General features: G+C 48.4%; 1 protein-coding gene across 6 annotated transcripts in view; it reads right to left on the reverse strand.

The window, feature by feature from the left end:
* Cabin1 (calcineurin binding protein 1) overlaps nt 1-19,375 on the reverse strand; it is a 138,045-nt gene that overhangs the window by 32,568 nt on the left and 86,102 nt on the right. For all 6 annotated transcript variants that reach the window (XM_027923205.2, XM_071617540.1, XM_071617554.1 and 3 more), the window contains 2 exons: nt 18,583-18,914; nt 11,364-11,477 (listed from right to left, as the gene is read on the reverse strand). In XM_027923205.2, the coding sequence (XP_027779006.2) occupies nt 11,364-11,477; nt 18,583-18,914 (446 nt within the window). The remainder of the gene's footprint in view (nt 1-11,363; nt 11,478-18,582; nt 18,915-19,375) is intronic.

Raw genomic sequence — 19,375 nt, forward strand, 5'->3', positions numbered from 1 at the left:
CTTGCCCCCTCCCCAGATACAAAGGCAGGGATGACAAGGAGGCCTTTGATACCTGCTCCAGGCTAGACCTGGGGCTGAGAAAGCCCAAAGCCGTTAAGTTTTACTCAATCTACAGAGTTAAGGACATAGGAAGAAAGGAAGGGTGGGGGATACGCTCAGTGTGCTAACTCTAAGATTCCTAAAAACGGGACCTTTTTTCCCCTGGAGAACTTGAAATGTTTCTTTTGTTTACTCTGCGTGTACAATTGGCCCATGGATCATCTCAGCAATGCTAAAAATAGTGCTATTGCAGCAATTCCTATTACAGCCAAGAAGCTCGCATTTCCTCAATTTAAACTTTTCCCCTGCTTTTTTGTCCTCTGATTACCACTGTGATGTGATTGGGCTTCCTTTGACCCCACAGCACAGTAATGGCTCTGCTGTATACCTTGGGTCATCTTCATGATGAAGAGTCAGCTCAGTGAGTCTAGGTGACCTTTCAGAGTCACAGCCACCAAGGGTGGGCCCTAGGAGCAAAAGCCCCACAGGATTCCTGACCAGCCAGGGATGGTATTTCCACAGCCATTGGTGACTGTGGACGAAGAGAAAAAGCCATAACCAATCCCAGACCATTCTTTTGAGAACCAAATGATGCTGGAACTTTAGGAAATAAGGGTACTCTGGGACAATAAGCAGCATCCTCCCAACACAGTCTCATGTGGCATTGAGGACACTGCTTACCTCTTAGTGGCATCCTGGTATGGGCATCCTAGTATGCTGTCCACTGGAGGACAGGAACATCCTTGCACTCAGACCCAGGCCTACTAGGCTCCTGGGCCCACTTCTCTTTATACTCCCTGTCATTACTGCCCTGCCCCTTATACTGTCAGTTCATGGGTGTTCAAGGTCCTTCTTGCCCATCTCTGGAGCTGTTCACTGGCCACCATTCCTACTGCCACTGATTTGGTTCAGAATATCTGAACCTCAGGCACTAACCTCAGATTCTTTCATCTGTAAGGCAGGAAGGCTGTGAAGATTTAATGAGCTATGGTGAGTACAAGACCTGAGGATGGGTGTGTCAACAGTGCTCCTGGCAATCTACACTCATGGCAGCATCTACCCAACCATCCATGTGTACACCCTGTAACTCTTCAAGACCCTTACTGGTGTGTACCCACCTGTGCCTCATGTTATCGTGCACACCGTTCCTTTGTTCGGAAGCTGGGCCTTGTTCTATCCTTCACAGGCACATCCCCAACACTGACTTCATGTCTTTTTCACACTGTCTGCTCATCTTTAGGTGAAGGCATCTGAATTCCAGGAGGACTGAGTGCTTAGTCAAGTCTGGGGGCCTAGCCAGGCACAGTGGCACACACCTGTAATCCCAGCAGCACGGGAGACTGAGGTGGGAGGATCACAAGTTCAAAGCCAGCCTCAGCAAAAGCAAGGCGCTAAGCAACTCAGCAAGACCCTGTCTCTAAATAAAATACAAAACAGGGCTTGGGATGTGGCTCAGTGGTTGAGTGCCTTTGATTTCAATCCCAGATACCAAAAAGGGGCGGGGGGAAGTCCTGGGGGCCTCAAAAAAGCACATATACAAAGTGATTCCTGTTGGGGGCTCAGGCAGGGCCTGACATGAGAAGAAGCTATTCTTGGGCAAGGAGGCTGCCAACCTGGGGCAAGACTGGGGGTGAACTTGAGGAAGCTAGGTGCAGAGATCCTGTGGGGAACATAAATTGAAGAATGGCATCCACAAGCAGGTCTGAACTGGCCTTAGGAAGGCACTGAGGGAGGCCAAAGGCCTGTGGTCAGGATGGTCAACAGGATGCCATTCAAGGGAGGCTAGAGTGTGGAGGAGACTTATGGTTTCTACAAACTGGGGGCAGTGTAGCCCCATCAGCCCTGTTCAAAGCAAGGGAGGGACAAGAGACTCTATTATTGAAAGGAGGAGGGGGAAAGTGGGACAAAGACACAATTTGCCATTCTTGCTGTCCCTCCCTATCACATACCCACAGCAGGCAGCACAAACAGAAAAGAGAGCTGGGAAGTTGCCTCTGAATTCCCAATGACACAGCAGCTAAGAAGGGTGTAGGACTTGAAGTCAAACAGACTAGAATCCCAGACTGGCCATTTGCTAGCTGTGTGATCTTGTGGCATTTCCTCAGCTTCTATACTTCAAGGGGGTACAATAGCACCAGTACTCTGCAGGGCCCTGGGTCACTGTGCCATGACCACTAGCAATTGCTGCTGCAGAAACATACTCAGCAACATCCTTCTGACAACATTAAGAAGATATGCAAGCTGTGGAATGAACTGCAACAGGGCCTCAAAATGGGCAGAGGATAGAAAAGGGCTTTTATCACAGCCTTTGGAGACCACTGGTAAAAATTTCTATGTCTCTACAATGGGGATAATAATAGTACCTAAACCTCCTAGATATATTATGGGAGACCAAAGGATGTACCCCCAAATAAACCCTCCAATGAGACTGGTCCTACAATAGCTGCCATAGGCACCCTTCCCTGATAGGCCCCTAATAAGACCAGGCTGGATCAGGCAAAGATGTTCTGGTGCAGTAGCAAATGAGGCCTCTACTGTTTCTGCTCCTGGCCTCAGGAGCCCCAGCCCTGAAACGGGCCTGGGTGAGGTGGCTACCATAGAGAGGTGGCACAACCCCAAATAGACCTGGTGCCCAAGTTAGCCTATAGTGCTGTTCCACTCCCAAAAGCAGATCTATTAAACACCTTAGTCTACCTATTACATCCCCCTCATTGGCTTGGAATCCCAACCTCATCTCCTAGGGAAAGGCTAAATGCCCATGTTCTTCTGTTCAATGCCACCCCATCCTCCCCATTCAGCCAATGGGTAACACTCCTGCCTAGGGTAGCTGTGCCAATGACATGAAGGTACCAGCAGACTCCTGCTTTTCTCCTTTGGGTGGGGCTGCTGGTCTCCATGCATGGAATTCAGTGCTAGACACTGAGGTTGATGCCCATCCTCCAGCACAGACTGGTGATGGGACCTTCCAACCTTGAGGGTTGGCCTTCAGATCTGAGCCTTGTTGATAATATAGTGGGCCCAGGACCTGATCCATAGCAGGTGTACAGTGGGTTAATGCACTTCTTGAAGCATGGGCACAGGGACAAGTAGTGATATAAGGAGAACCAGTCACAGCTGGTCCTGAGTGGGGAGAAGGTGATATAGGCCTGAATGAGGGAAGGCATGGGGCTATTATAACTCAGGCTCTTCCTATCCTGATGTTTCTTAGTCCTGATGGAGAGGGTAGGCAGAAAGTCCTCATACTGAAGCTTTTGGGGCTTGTTTACCCCTGCTGGCTGCCTGGGGTGATGGTAGGTCTTAGGGATTAGATAGAGACTAATACTACTTATCCCTAGTTTGCGACTTGGCCTTTACTGATATCTACCCACAACAAGCTCTGAACTTGGGGCTGGTGTCTGGGGATAGAGTGGTCCACAGGCCCACTAGGCATGGTACCTCTTAAAAGTAGGAGGGATAGAGGCAGAGAAGAAGCAAGTCTGGCCTAAGGTGATGGGGGAGGCAATAAGGGATCTGGCCCTGCAACAGGAGGTGAAGGCCCTGGATACCGGCCACAGCTGAATTCCTGGGTACATGAACTAAGAACACTGATATGCCTGTTATCCCTTTGTTCTAAGGCTGCCTCTTTCCAGTTATTCATCCCAGGTAATTCTCTTGGGGGTGAGAGGGATTCATAGTCACTAGGCATGTCCTCCCTGAGCTGGAGGAGGCATTGTGAAGACAATAGCAATGCTGTTTTAGATGAAGTCCCCAGGTCGGGTGGGGTCCATTGGCTGTGTTCTGCCTGGCTCTACTGGTCTCCATCTGGACTGCTGGCTCTTTCTGAAGGGGAATGGCACTAGCTGAAGTCTGGCCTGAAAAGTGGGCCCACTGTACCTGGCATCTACTCGCCAGATGGGAAGAAGTAGGGATTCTCCCAAGGCCACATGAGCCAACTGGTAGCAGTTAAAATAGAATGGATGTGAGTGATTCTTGTTGAACAGAATGTAGTCCTGGGGACCATGAAGACCTTTTCTCCTTCCCTCTAGCTCTGGCAAGTGGTCAGCCCCCCAGGTGGCTGCTCTACCAGTGTGTGTGGGGGGCCCTTCCTTCCCAAGACTGCATCAAAGCCCTTAGTGTATACTTATGATACAGGGCTAGGGACTACACAGAGCACACACACTTAAAAGATACAAAGATGGGATAGGGGTGGCAGACGCCAAGTAGGGCCATGAAGATGGCAAGAAGGAGCCCCTGAAATAGGCTAAGAAGTGCTGAGAGCCATAGCCGAGTGGGAATGATGCATGGCATTTTTGCCAGAAGGAGTCGTTGAGAGGTGACCCCAGCAAGCCACTGAGATGATAAATGGTTATGTTAAGCTGTGTATTCAATTGTAAATTAGACTCCTGCTGTCCACCTCAGCCTGCTACTTTGGAGTTCTAGGGCTACTTTGGAGTTTGGAATCTCCTGCTACTTTGGAATCTGGGGATTCCTGGAGAGTTCCCATTGGTTGGGGAAGTGCTGGGAGGGGGGATTTCCGGAGGAGGGATTTCTGGTTGGTGTGTGGTTGGTGTGTGGTGTGTCCCGGGAGAAGGCCGCGTGGGTGGGTGGGTGGCGTTGGCGGAAAAGCGCATGTGCAGTGCCGGTAAGAGTTGAAATAAAGTAGTTGCTATTTGAACCTACAAGGCTTTGAGGTGGCTCGGTTATTTGTGTCCAGCCAGACTGCGGCAAAGAAGCAGGACAAGGAGATGGATAAGGAAGATGCGCTTTCAAGCAGGAACATAAAGAGTAACAGAATAAATTTGAGGAGCTAAAATCAAAAGCCACAGGAAAGGACCCTGGCCATGAGTGGAATTAAGAAATCTGGCAAAAAGTAAGGTGGTTCTTTGATACTGAGATGATGGTGACCATTGATTCCATTGCTATTTAAATATCAGGGTCCCTGCTATAACATCTTGCCACCTATAGCTAGAATGAAATGCTGTCTTGGAGTCTGTTGTAAATTTAAGAATAAACTTTTGTTAAAAAAAAATAGATACAAAGATAGCTCATGATGACCATATTTCCCATCAATTTAAGTGGCATAGACTCAGGACAAATAGAACCAGCTGAGCCTGTGTGGGAGCTGCCAGGTAGAAGAGAAAACTTCAGAGCCTAGTCAAAGAAAGGGGACTGGCCTCAGGCCAAGTCACCTGGGAAGCACAGACTGAAACCACCCAAGTTCCTCACCATACCCCACACATGGGCCAAAATGAAAGTCATCGGTGATTGAGGGCTGGGGGTGGAAGAGGGAATGCTGGAAAGAGGGAAACTAACCCAGTACTGTAGAACTATCTGGTGATTTGGCCCCAGACCCCAAATGGTTCTACAGTACTGGGTTAGGAAATAGAGGGTCTATGTCCTGGTCTGTACTTCCAGGCATTTGTTCACAGAGATGCTAGAATAGGGGAGGAAGAAGATGTAAGGAAGCGGTGTGTCTGTACCAGTAGAGAATACCTATGTATTCAAAAGAGGGCAGGTAAACAATCTGTGGGATGGTCACACAGTGGAGTGCTATGCAGCCATGGCCAAGAAAGAGGGAACATGACCTGTATCCATAGGCACCAACTGAAGGCCTGGCCAAGCAGAAAAGGGCCTATGTGATGGCAGAATAGCTATGTCTGCATCTTGTGCAGCTCCACTAAAGCCAGGGTAGGCCTTGAGGCTCAGGATGTCCTAACCATGCATGAATCAGAGTCTCTACCAGCCCCTGCTTCAATCCCACCCCTTCCAGCATCAGCACTAGACTCTGGGATCAGTGGAAGTCCACTGGGATTCATGGAAAATCACTGAGGCTCCATGTGAGATGACCTCCAGTCCTAGAAATAAATTGTGAAATATGCTGAGGACTTTCATCTACTTGTCAGGACCACCCTGCTCAGGGGCAGTCCTAGGCTTGTGTAAGGCTAAGGAAGGGATGCAGTATCCCAGAGCTGAGTGTATATGTGACCAAAATCTGTTTGTGTGCGCTTTTTGGTGACTCTAGGTCCCAGGGACTGCTGGTGGCTATGGAGGAAACACCACATACAGGGTAGTCACAGAAGCCAGCATCTTCCCTCTGCTCTCTTAAGTTCAGGACATGGGTACTGCCCACCCCACACAGTCTCAGAAGTAGGAATCAGTGCCAATCTGGCCTGCACCTCCCTTTGCTTCTTTCACAGAGACTGGAAACTGAACTGAAATAAGAAAAAGCCCTGCCTGCTAAAATGAACAAACATTTTGGGGAAGAAGGGAGAGCCATCTCTGGCTTGGTTACTATGGGAGAATATTTCTGAATCAACTACAAGATAGGGAAAGGGGTTCATTCTGGACAAAGCAGCTTGGCCCCAGCCCCCACAGGCTTGCCTTCCTAGAGGTGCACTGCCTGCACAGGAAACCCAAGAAGTTTCTAGGGACCTAGAAATAAGCTTTTAACTTCATTGGAATGGACAGTCACCCAGAAACATGTGCCATCCAACTTGGCATGTGCTTTTCTGGCCTCCTCTGCCCAGGGGACGATAATCCCCTGGTTCCATTCTCTGTAGCCCCTTTGGACTTGACTGATAAAGGAGAGGGACTATCCTATGCCTACAGGTGCAATTTCAGTCTCATTGCCTCCCACCCCAGGCCTCTGTGTCTTTCCTGGACTTCCTTTTCTGTACAACTGGCTTAAGAGCTTTGAATCACATGGCCAGTGCTTTTTGTCAGCCCTTCCTGAGACTTTGAAAGGTTGGGCAATAGTGTCCTGGGTGGCCCTAACCAACAACATCCAACAACTCTGGCTCTGTTTTGGCACAGACTAGACTCTTCTGCTGGTAAGAGAGGACTGGTGTAATGGGGGCCTTTGCTGGGGATGTCAGCTTATTGTGGTGTAGGAGCCTCAGCCCAGGAGCTTTGACACGCTCCTGCCTTAGCTTGAATACCCACAAGCAGGATTTTCCACAGCAGAGATCAGGTGGCAGGAAAAGGCTAGGTGGGGAGCTGTTCTTTCTCTAAGGATGCTGGTTCAGTTAGTGTACAAAACAGTGGGAATGAATATGCACAAAGTTTATTCCTCCTTCACTTATCCACAGGTCCAACCCACACCACTGGGCTTAATGCACACCATGTCTGTGCCACTGCAGGGGACAAGACAACAATAGGGCAGGTCCCACGTGCAAGGGCTGGGGGTGGAACGTTTCTTGTCTGGGATGTTAGAACCTAAGGTCCCATTCACCCATGTCCCTTAACATCCATTCTTTCCCAAGAAGGCTCAGTCACTTACCTAAGGGAGGGTCCAGCCTGAGGAGCTTCACAAGGATGCCTCTAATCCTGGCCCTTCTGGAAATCCATACGCAACAAAATGAAATTAAACCCCTATCTCTCACCATGCACAAAACTCAACTCAAAGTGGATCAAGGACCTAGGAATTAAACCAGAGACCTTGAGTCTAAAAATTAAAAAGTAGGCCCTAATCTTCATCATGTAGGATTAGGCCCCAACTTCCTTAATAAGACTCCTATAATGCAAGAATTAAGATCAACAATCAATAAATGGGATGGATTCAAACTAAAATGTTTCTTCTCAGAAAAAGAAACAATCTGTGAGTTGAATAGAAAGCCTACATCTTGGAGCAAATTTTTACCCCTCACATATCAGATAGAGCACTAATCTCTAGGGTATATAAAAAGACCTCAAAAAGGTAAACACCAAAAGTACAAATAATCCTGACCCTTCTCTCCTGCCCACTTCCTAGCTAAGCAGCACCCTGACCTCCCACATGGTCTATAGCATCCAACAGAGGCCCCGCAGAAAGGCCCTGAGGGGCTCTATCATAAGCCTTCTGTGTCCTGTGGCAGGAGCCAAAGATCTCCCTGTCATCTAGTGTATTCAGCACTAAATAGACCGGACAATGTGCTTGGAAGCCATCTATCAAGGGAAACAAGTTGAAATCTACCCAGAAATTCTCCATAAGCACCTTCTCTGGGTCAGGCTCGACCAGACCAGGAGACTCACACAACATGGCAGCAACACAAGAATACATGCCCTAGGATGCTATGAGAGCAAATACAGGGCCTACCCATGTGCCCACCCAAGGAGAGGGCAGCAATTGCTAAGAACAAAATGGCCTGAACTTCTCACATGGAAACCCAAGATTTCAAGTCAGTGAAAAGAGCAAGCTGCCGAAGAACACACATTATGACATATTCACATATGCACACATACATGTTTTCAGAAACAGAACAGTTGTGCTCTCACTGAAGCACCTCTAAGAAGGGCACAGTGCTTGAGGTGGGCAAACAAAGGGGTGTAGCTCCTCTATGTATCTGTCTGTAGTGACAACATGGTCCTATATGACTCAACACAATTTTCAAAAATTGTCACTAAAAATATAATAGGAAGGTTTCCCACCTTCTGTTGGGATAGATGAGGGGGCTGCCTAAATAGTTGGGTGAATGGCACTGAGGCTGGGAAGCATGAATGGTCCAGGTCAGTGGGCCTGGAAGAATGGCAGGCCAGGGCATGTGGTAACCCTGCCCCTCAACCTCTACCTACCTCCTTTTAAGGAGGAAATCTCCTTAAAAGAGCTGGTCCCTACTACCTCACTTTTGCCTTCCCCAGAACAAAGCAGTAAACCCCATTGCACACTGGAGGGAAGGTGGGCCAGCTAGCTCACCCTGACCTACAGCTGGCCTTGAGCTTTTAGAAGTGGACTTGGGAAATCTTAGTGGGTCCAAAGACAATTACTGAGCCTTGAAGGATGTCCTCAGACACAGGAAATAAAGGACCACTGTGAGATGGGATTCCAGAGCTCTATCTGTCAAGAGACATGGTTTTGTCCCAGTAGTGTCTGAGGGCTGTCCTATATATTCCTCCATCAACATGTTAGTAAACAGTTTCCTCACACCTAGAAAAAGACATTGTACAGAATTGTGTGCTGACTGCTCAAGGTCTGCCCAGCACTTCCTGCCATGCTGGGCACCAGGCTAAAAAAGCAGATGGGGCTGGGAGGGATGCTGAGGGTAGTAAAAACAGCAGGTTGCTGGAAGAACAAGCAGCTGACCCAGAAGAGGGAAAAACCACTCAAAACACCAGTCCAGCTTTCTACAGAGGCTTCTGGCTGACACAACCTCTAAATGTGTTTCTGTAGGACTCATTTTCTAGAAGTTCTCAGAAACTATGAGGGAACTTGCCAGGAGTAAGCCTAGTGGGAATGGGGCCTGGAGCACAGGGCCCCAGCTCAGATGTGCTCCATTTGACCCAGTACCTGAGGTACCAGTTTCCTTAACTTCAGCATTAGAAAGGCTGAGTGCCTCACCCATGAGGCAGGCATGAAGGCTGGGCCTCTCCTTCCAATATTTCTGCACTGTCTTTAAGGGCAAAGCACCAATAGTAGAGGAGGAAAGGAAACCATTTTCTCGAGTACCTACCATGTGCCAGATTCTGGATTAGGAATACCACCTCATCATTTAACTTGGTTCCTACAGTTACTCTTCAAGGAGAGGCAAGGTAATGGAAACCCACTTTAAAAGGTAAGTAAACCCAAGAGCTCATGGTAATTAAAAAATTTGCTTGGTCTATCAACTGCAGAAAAATGTTACCAAATGGGCACACTTCATTATATCAAATAAAAAAGAACCAATAATCCAACAGACAAATGAACATGAGTAGAACTAAACAGAAGTTAAAACTTAACATGATATCATCATCGTCAATCTCACTCATAATACATGAAACACGATAGATAGCATTTCCATCTACTTAGGAGCAAATATTTCCAAGTCGGTAATATAGAACTGATGAGGTCTGAAAACGTGAGTCTAAAAGGAAAGTGGGCCAGTTCTTTGGAGAGTGGTTATCTACTTTAAAGGTACCATACCCTTTGTCCTAGGAATTTGATTTCAGTATTTATCCTATAAATGGGCTCCCACAAATGTAAAATTAGGTGTACATTAAAACATTATAGAAACAAAAGACTGAAAATAATGTAAATACCCATCAATAGGGAATAGGCAGATAAACTATAGGGCATTCATATTTTGAGAGTCCTGTGCAGTTATTAAAAAGACTGAGCAGGCTAGACATATAGCTCAGTGGAAAAGAATTTGCTTAGGCCCTGAGTTTGATCCTCAGCATCTCAATCAATGAATAGAATGAGCAAGTGCTAAACACTCTCCAAGACATGCTCTTCAATGAAAAAAACAGAGGGAGGGCACAAATATGTACTTTTACTTCTTTAAAATGCAAACTAGCTTACAAAAGGCAGATGTCCTCTGGAAGGACACACATGGGACAAAGAACAGTAAACTCCTGTGGGGTATGGCTATGGCCTGGGCATGTGGGTGAGAGCATACTTCTTTTTCATGGCAAACTCCTTTGTACCATGTTGCTTGATTACCAAAGACAGCTACTATTTGTATATAATACCAAAAGAAAGAGGTGCACAGATATAGGACTCCCAGGTTCTGGAGTACCAACCAGACTCAGAAGGTCACAGTCTGAGACCTAGCCAGATGGGACCTGAGAACCAACTTCTGTCATATTCTGAGAACTGCCCTTCTTAGCTCCAATTCAGGCTGACTCCATTTTTCAGTTTCTCTATGAATATTGGAAAACCAGGGAAAAATACATAAGAAACAAAGGTGAGAGGGACTGTGTGACTTATCAAAGCCACTCAGCTGGGATCTGGCCATGCTAGGAAGGGTGGTGGAGGATGCATGTGGAGTTGGAGGTAGAGGAGTGAGGGGCCAGTTGTCTGTGAAAGGCAGAACAAATGATGAAGGGTTTGGCTTGGCAGGGTATCAAGGAAGACAGATGTGGGCTTTTGGGATGGGAGGCAGACAGGCCTGGGCAGTGGGCCATTCTTGCCTAAGGAGTGGGTTTCCACTCCACATGGAATGTCAAAGCTAAAAGGGTACTGAAAGCCCAGCATTGGGCAAACTTATTTTCTAAGCAGTAGAGTCACCTGTAGTCAGAATCTCTTGGTGCCCAAGACTACAAAGTGGGAGGTGGAACTGCTCCAGAGGGAGCAGGACTGTGACCTAAAGCTCTTCTCACCACTGCCCGCCTTATTCTCTGGGACTCCAGAGAACACACCAGGGTCACCCATTCCGCTCTCACTGCAGACAGCAAACCAGTGCACAGAGGGACAGTGATTTGCCAGAAGTCGCTCAGCAATCATCCCCATGCCTGAGTCTGGTGCACTCTCACCTGCGCCACCCTGCTTGTCCTCTGAAGGTGCTGCAAATCTGTAGCCCTGGGAATGCCCGCCCAGAGGGTTGATTCATGTGCCTTCAATAAAAAGCAGTGGCAGCAAGAAGCCTCAGAAATCAACAAGGCAAAGTACTCACATTGAAGAAATTGGTCTTGTTCCTCTCACAGAAGAGCCCCTGTGCCGGCATGTGCTGCAGTTGTTGCCATGGGATACTGCTGCCTAGCAACACATCTCGGGCCCACTGGAGGTTCTGGGGAAACAAGAAGTAGGTTGGAAAGGAGTGTGTGGGCTGTTCAGGGCGCCCACGGGGAAGGCAGGCAGTCCGCTCCTTCCTGGCTGCACTAGCAAACTGAGATGAGCAGCAGTTCTGCAGACATCGATCCCACAGCTCCAGGCAGTTCTGGCCATGGGCTTTGACCACTGAGCTATGGAATGTATCTCCAGAACTGATTTCTTATCTAGTAGAGGTGGCTGAGAGGAGAAGTGTGGCCTCAGATTGCTCAAAATGGGCACAGAGGGACTTCTCCCTTTAACCAACCCTGAAAACCTGCCACGTGGACCCAGTACCCATTTGCTATTGGGGGGACCTCCTACTACCCCCAAAAGCAGCTCTGACTTGTTTATCTGAAACCCCTACTCACAGCCAGAAATAAAGCTGCCTTAGACTCAAAGGGCTGGCAATAGTGCTCAGGCCCAAGATCCCTGGGCAATGGTGCCTCTGGTGAAGCTGGGGACAGGGAGAGAGGATGGGCATGGACCTGGCTTCCTCAAACTTTCTCTGGGGCCTTTTTACCAGCCTTGAGAGGAATCCTTTCTTACCAGCTTCCTAGCTAGCATCCTTCCCTCTATGTTCTGTACCACAGTGTGCTTAAATAGTGAGAACTAGAACCCTGGCCATACATCCCACCATAGGGCAGTGCTACCTATCCTACAGGGGAGGTACTGCAGGGAGCACAGCTGGGCCTGGATCCCCTATCCTTTCTATCATACCCACTCTCTCAGGCCAATCAGTCCTCTCCTCCCCGTTAGGCCCCTTGCTTATCTTTCCTAGCACTGGGCCTACACTTTCATCACCTCATATTCCATCTGTTCCCAACACCCTCTTCATTTCTTGGCCTACAAGCCTGTACTGGCCAGGCTGAACTTACTGTTATCTCCATCTTTAGGTTAAGAAAAGTACAAATCCAGACTCTTGGCTTGCTGGTTGTGAGGCCCATGCTTGCTAGCCTCTCAGCTTCTGAAACAGAGGGCCATGCCCAGCAGGCTGTTCCCTAACATCAGGTAGGACCTACAGCTGTATGGAGGTGGGCCACACAAGAATGAAGGCCCCCCTTGGTATGCCTGAGGTAAGGTCCCAGGTATACATCTCCTGGATGATATATTCATGGCAGAAAAAAAAAATTGGCTCTTCCAAGGAAGTCTGAGGGAGAGAGCCACCTCCCTGTTCCCCTATTAGATGGTCCTCTAGTCCCACTTGCCTCTGCTCCCACTTGAGTCCCTACAGGTCATCCCTCAGCCTGGTGCCATCTTGCCTGACCCCCACCCAGCCTCCCACAATACTGTCCCCACAGCATCACTGCCACCTTGTGCAGTGGCACTGACAGGTTTGCTGTCAACCCCTTGAGGAGAGGGCCATGGACTGACTTGTTCACTAGTGGCTCCTCAAAGGGTTAGCTATCAGTTTAGAGCCCACAGAGGGGATGCAATAGATATCTGTGGGGAGCATGAAACGAAGATGAGCAGGTTTCATGCTTTCAGAAAACGGAAAAGAAATCTGGATGCAGTGATATATGGCTGTAATCCCACAGACTTGGAAGGCTGAGGTAAGAAGATCATAAGTCAAGGTCAGCTTGGGCAGTGTAGTGAGATCTTGTCTCAAAAATAAAAAGGGATGGCGATGTAGTTCAGGGGTAAAGCATGCCTGGGTGCCATTCCCAGTAATAAATAAATAAATTAAAAACAAACAAACAAATAAAATGGGAAAGAAGAAGGCATCAGGCCGAGGGAACAATCTGAGGCTCAAAGGCAGGAAAGGGCCAGCAGTAGATCAGGGAAGGAGAGGACTACATATTATGTGCCTAGAAAGAGGCTGGAAACCTTCCATAAACTAAGTTTCTGAAACAAGGAAGAAACGTGTCAAGTGAGACAACAGGGGGCCAGAGGGCATGAGTAGGGCAGCCTAGGCCCCACCCAAAGCCAGCATTGGGCTTCCCCTAGTGAGACAGTCCATGACTGCAGGGTTTACTTCAACTGTCTGCTTACTAACATGTACCACCCTACCATTAATTGTCTCAATACGTTACCCATTGGGCTAACTGCCAGAGTTCTTGGGAGCCCCTGAGGATTTCCTTTCATACAGGACATCAAGGCTTAGAGCAGGGTAGCCTATGTCCTTAACTATACCAAGAGTTCTACATGAAGTAGTGATTTAGCAATGTTTGCTAATGGCAGGAAACAGGAGAACTGGGCTACTGTCCTTGGGGTGTGAGAAATAGAAAGTTTGGTGGTCTATTTTCAGAATATAGTATTTTAGCCTTAATTGGGATGTAAGAGCCAATCATAGCCATTTTGAGATCCAACTATAGCCACTGTAACTTATAGCCCTTCCCTTAGCCCACCCCAATTTTAAAATTAGCCAATTGTATAGATTGTAACCCCAAGCTCCTCCTTTCAGAGCAAGGGACAGTGCTGCCTTGGGGATAAAAACAGGTGGACTGCCCACCCAAGTGGGCAGAAGTAAAATTCGCCTTGTTAAGCTACTTCTGAGCAGATGTTTGATTCCCTGCAATACCCTGGTATCTCTAACAGGGGGTCACCTATAGTCCTACCATGTAGGTGGTTCTGATAATGTGCTCTGCCTGTGTTTCTGCTCCCAGGAGCTCTCCCTCTGCTACAACCAATCACAGTGGTTCACTCACTGCTTAATGACCTCTTCTCTCACAAATCTATGAAAGACAGAGTGGGGCTCATAAGGGCCGGGTTCCATGACCCCTACATGGTGATACCAAGTGTGGGAACTACCTGGCATGCTTCTGGGAGGAGGACCAGTTTCTCTGTGAGACAGATGGGACTCTGCAGAGTGGCCTTCTGCCTAGCATGTGTGATGGCAGGCTCAGCTCTTTACTTGGTTATATCTCAGGAGTTGGTCTGAAGAAAGGGATGGGGTTCAGGGGTTCCAAGACAATTAGAGGAATCAGGAATGGGTAGAAGTCCTGGCTTTAGCCTGTGGAGCCACCGCTGCCCTGGTTTCCCCAGGCTAAGGGGAATTGGTTGGAGCTTACAGAGTGCAGAGCTGCATGAGCCAGGAGACTCTGGGGAACTCTGATGGAGCTGGGGACATTCACAAAGCTGAGGATACATCCTCATATGAATTCACCCAGCAAAATGCAGGACACCTCCATGCCCATCAGTAACTACATGAGGGTAAGAACAGAAGGATACATATATCCCAATCCCAGACCTGGTGGATTGATCCTTTTAATCATTGGAAAAAAAAGGTGATTAGACTTTACATGTTTGGAAAAAGCTAAACGTAAGAAATTGGAATACACTGATTGGCAAGGCTCTCTAAATTGACCCTTCACTGTCTTCACAGCAGCTCAAATATCTTTCACTATATATATATATATAAGCTACATGACACCTCTGTTGCAATGGCTTGAAGTTCACTTGGAATGACGTCTCCACAATTCATCCTGCCTAACTAGGCCCCAGCAGGCCTCTGACCACACCCTCTTCCCCCTCCTTCTTGCCTATTACTTCCCACCAGACCCATTTCTATATCAAGGCAGGCATGCTGGCTGTGCCATCCACCTGGCAGCCTCTGCCCTGATGACCCATGGCTGTCAGGTCTCCATCAGGTAATTCAGGTCTTTGCTTAGATAGGTCTTCTTTGACCTCCCTGACTCAATAGCCAAACTTCCTCCTCCATCTCCTTATCCACTTTATTTTTCTTCCTAGACTCATCACTAGCTGCCAGTAGGCATGTTTTTCTTCTCTGCTGTCCTCCAGGTGCATACTGGCCTTTGGCAACTCTGCCCCAGGCAGGGAGTTCTCAGAAGGCCTGGCAGAAGAGCAAGCAGCCATGGAGATGCTGAGACCCCACCCTAATTAGAAGGGAAGAAAAGCTGTTGGCTGCTTTACCATGGAACCCTACCCTTCACTTTGTTATCACAATAATTCCATATGCATATCACCAGCATTCTCCTGGAACAGAATTTCACTGAGCCTCCAAAAGTTCCCACTATGAAGCCAGGATCTGAACCCCAAAAAAGTGCAGCCTCAGAACCCACATTCTTTCTCTCAAAATCCTTATGAAACAAACCATGCCCTTTCTGAGGCACTGTGAAAGATCTAAGGGGACAGGAGTCAACCATCAGGCCTGAGCAGGCTCTATCTGCTGGGTTCCTCTGAAGACTCAGACTTCTGGCACTCCAGTTGGCCACTGAGCCACAAGACAGCAACCAGAAAATGTCACTGTCAAGCCCACAGGCAAAGTTTTATGAAGAAGTGTGTTGTCTTCAAATATACACAGTGTGAAGTGTTTGTTACCAAATAGCTATGTTTGAAAAGTGGTCATTGCTGCCAGTTAATGGTTTGGAATTAGTCAGCAACAGAAAGAGCTGTGTCACCAGATTTGTGGACAAGCTGCTACCAGCAGAGCTGACACTCAGGCCCTGTCCCCAGGACACAGGCATATCCTGAGTAACAGTATGGTTTTAACTTAGGTATTTAGTGGATCTAGATGCTAATAACCTGCCATTCAAATTGGTGGTGTCAACTGGTGGCAAAGGTCCCTGGATAAAGCTGACAAAGAAGCTAATGGGAGCTGGCCCAGGCAAGCAATCAGGTTCCAGGGCGTGCACTTGATGGCCTGGAGACTACCAGAAACACATCTGGCTATGCCTGGGGTTCTGAGTTGGCAGTGTAGCTATAGAAAGGGAGAATCTGCCACAAAAGGGGTCTATCTCAGAACCAAGGCCAGCATTTCACTTCTAAAAACCAAGGAAACCAACTTAGGAACATAACTAACAGAAGAGTTGGAAGAAACAACTGTGACAACTGTGGGAGTTGCCCAGGGCCACAGGCATCAGTGGGGCAGATAGTTCTAGGCAGCCTCTATCCCTACTAATGGGAATGGCTGGATCTACTGGGTCCATGGACCCATAGATGGTTCACGGACCATCACAGAGTGACCAAAATGACCTGGGGACATATATGAAAAGAGCAAAATGGGAAGACACACTTAAGGTAGACACACTTAACAGAGTGGGGGTAATGGAGCAACTGGGCCCTGAGTAAGGCCATCTAGGCCAATATCTGGCTTTGAAACCCAGCCCCATATAACACTGAGCCTGGGTTCCCAGATGTAATGTAAAGGGGATATGATCCCTGCCATATAGGCCCTAAAACAAATAGTGCCTCAAAAGCACACAATCAAAAGTGCATGTGCACAAGAGCCATGAAATAGCTTTTGTTTTAGAGTGGTAGAAGTGTGGTTATCCCCCTTCTATTTTACTTTAATTTGACATAAATACCATTTTCTACTTTGAAAAAACTCATCAAATGAGGAGGACAGGATATAATCACCACAGCCTCTGCCTGGTACTGTGCTGAGCACTTAATGTATATCAGCTCCCTCAGGCTCCAAATAAAGTCCTTTAGCAGGAAGCAGAGGCTGGGTGGCTGGACATCATGGGGCCTGCATCGCAGCTCACCTCTCCTCCCAACAAATCCTGCACTCTCCCCCTCACTTCCACAGGTACTCATCCTTACAAACCATCTTGTTCTCCAAATTCCATTTTATCATCTCCTTTGGGGAAGGTGCCCTGCAACAGCACAGGGAAGAGCTTCAGCACCAGGAAGTGGTTGCGTCTTGTTCAGAGCTGACACCAGCTACATTGGGAAAGTAGGGGAACACCCAATGATGATTGCTAATGTTCCTCTCACTGAGACACAAGAGGGCTCTTGCAGTGGGCTCTGCTATTCCCAAAAGGAACAAGGTAGAAAGTTCCTAAGGCAATGATCACATTGGGGTGGGGATGATGTCTCAGTCCTTGTCCCTCTGGTCTGCAAACTGCTTCATCAGTGAAGATACAAGATGGTTGGAGTTTATTAAAACTCAGGCCATTCTTGATACAGAAGGCCTGGTGTGGAGAGGTAAGGTCCACTGCCATGTGAGGCAGTGGTCCACTGTCAGGCAGTGAGTGGGCCAGGCTCCTATGTGGCATGAGCAGCAGCAACAGGCAGCGGGTAATGGAGAAAGCCATAACATGCTATTATTTGCCAGCACACACTTCACAGAGGCCAAGGCCCTGAGGACAACAAGATCTTTTCCTTCCTCAGGCCTGCTGAGGCCAACTTTAAGGGAAACTGGTCAAGCCCTATGAGCAATCAGTTACTGAGGGGATAAGGCATGTACCCTTTTGGATCTTTGAGCCTAGTCTCCCAAACAGAATTCTGTAAAGTAACCAGTGCTAAGCCAGGGTCTATCTCTCTGGCCAAATGCCTTTCCTGGTTCTTTAAACATCCTACAGAGAAGGTGGAAGGCTTGGGGGGTGGGGGCAACAGTAGGAGACCTCTAGGAGAAAAGCCTGAGTTCAGAGAGCCAAATCTCCCAAGGAGACCCCCACAGGCTTCTCTGCTTGCCTGCCCATTCTAGCTGTCAACCACATATCTACTTTTGGGGGCTGCTGATCCTAGATAGACATTCTCTTTTTCAATTAGCCTGCTGCCACCGGCTACTTACATCACAGGTCTCAGCACAGATGCCTTCACAGATCTACTATACTACCCCCATGCCTGTGTCCTGTTATTTTCTCTGTAATATTGGTCAAAATGCTTTGCTTGCACATTTGAATGTTCTAAATCACTTAGAACGTAGCTACATGGGGCAGGTGCCATGACCAGGTGCACTGTCTCTCCATTACCTCCTGGGTAAGTATGGAGTGAGTGAAGGAAAAAAAGAAGTCACCTCAGTCTCTCCACAAATGCTAAATGCCAATAGAAGAGGTCTGGCTGGGAAGCCCTTGGGGGCACTTAAGCTTGAGGCACAGCTGTTGCTTTCTAAAAGGAGCCAGAGAAGGCTGTCAACACCTAGCCCCCGTGAAATAGCCTGAAGACTGTTGTGGCAGCTGTGCCTGGGAGGTGAACCCCAGGGAAGGGTGACGGCAAGGAAGCCACTGCAAAAGATAGTTGGAGGGCTGGGGCCTGGGACAAGTTGGTCCTGTCTCTGCAGGGCCATTCCCTCCTCTCCCATCCCTCCCATGAGAGCCACCAGAGCCCTATCACAAAACTCCAATCTGTAAAGGTTCTACCTATCTGTCTGCCCTGGAAAAAGATCCAAGTCCACTCACCCGGTGGGTCTTGCTGTAGGTATAGAGGAAGGCCAGTCGATAGAGACTCTTGTAGTGCTGGGGGAAGCGGCTCAGACACAGGCGAAAAGAGGCGATGCACTGCTCTGTGAGGAACTGGCGCTGTTCTTCGGCATCAGCTGGGAGCCCCTGGGGGAAGGCCATTGGCTCCCCTGGGGGTTCACCCCTCTTCTTCCCATCCCACAAAGCAGGTGTGGACATTGGGGCCTTGACAGGAATACAACCAGAGGCCAGGGGGTCTATAGCAGGTTTCTGGACTCCATGTTCTGCAGCCCGGAAGCCTTCTGTGCTCTCTGAGGACTCCTCAGTCTTTCCTACAGTTGAGAAGCAAAAGAAAGTCACCCTGGTTTTAGGACCTGCTCATGCAGCAATCTATTAACAGTGGTGGAGGCAACTCAGTGAGGTGACTGGAAGAGTTGGTTCAGTGCCCATGTTGGACCCAGCAGTGGGAGGTGAAGGGCTGAGTGCTGGCTTTGCCACCACTGGTTTAGGCCTCTGTGGCCACATGGTCTCTTGTCCTGTGAAACAGGAGATCCCAGCTGGCATGCAGCAGAAGGGCCCAGAGGCTATAGAGAGCAGGAGTTATAAACTGGAGTCTGATTCCTCCCCACTGAATATTTGGCAGAATAGGCTGTCCCACCTTCAGGGATGGTGTAGGTGCAATAGGAATGTGGCCCAAAGAGGGCAGATGCTATCACCACCACCATCAAATAAAAGAGCCAGGAAAAGTCTCACCAAGTGTCATATCTGTTCCTCTGCTCAGAATCTCAGCCCA

The sequence above is a fragment of the Marmota flaviventris genome, chromosome 1, assembly GCF_047511675.1.
Source record: "Marmota flaviventris isolate mMarFla1 chromosome 1, mMarFla1.hap1, whole genome shotgun sequence".
Lineage (NCBI taxonomy): Eukaryota > Metazoa > Chordata > Mammalia > Rodentia > Sciuridae > Marmota > Marmota flaviventris.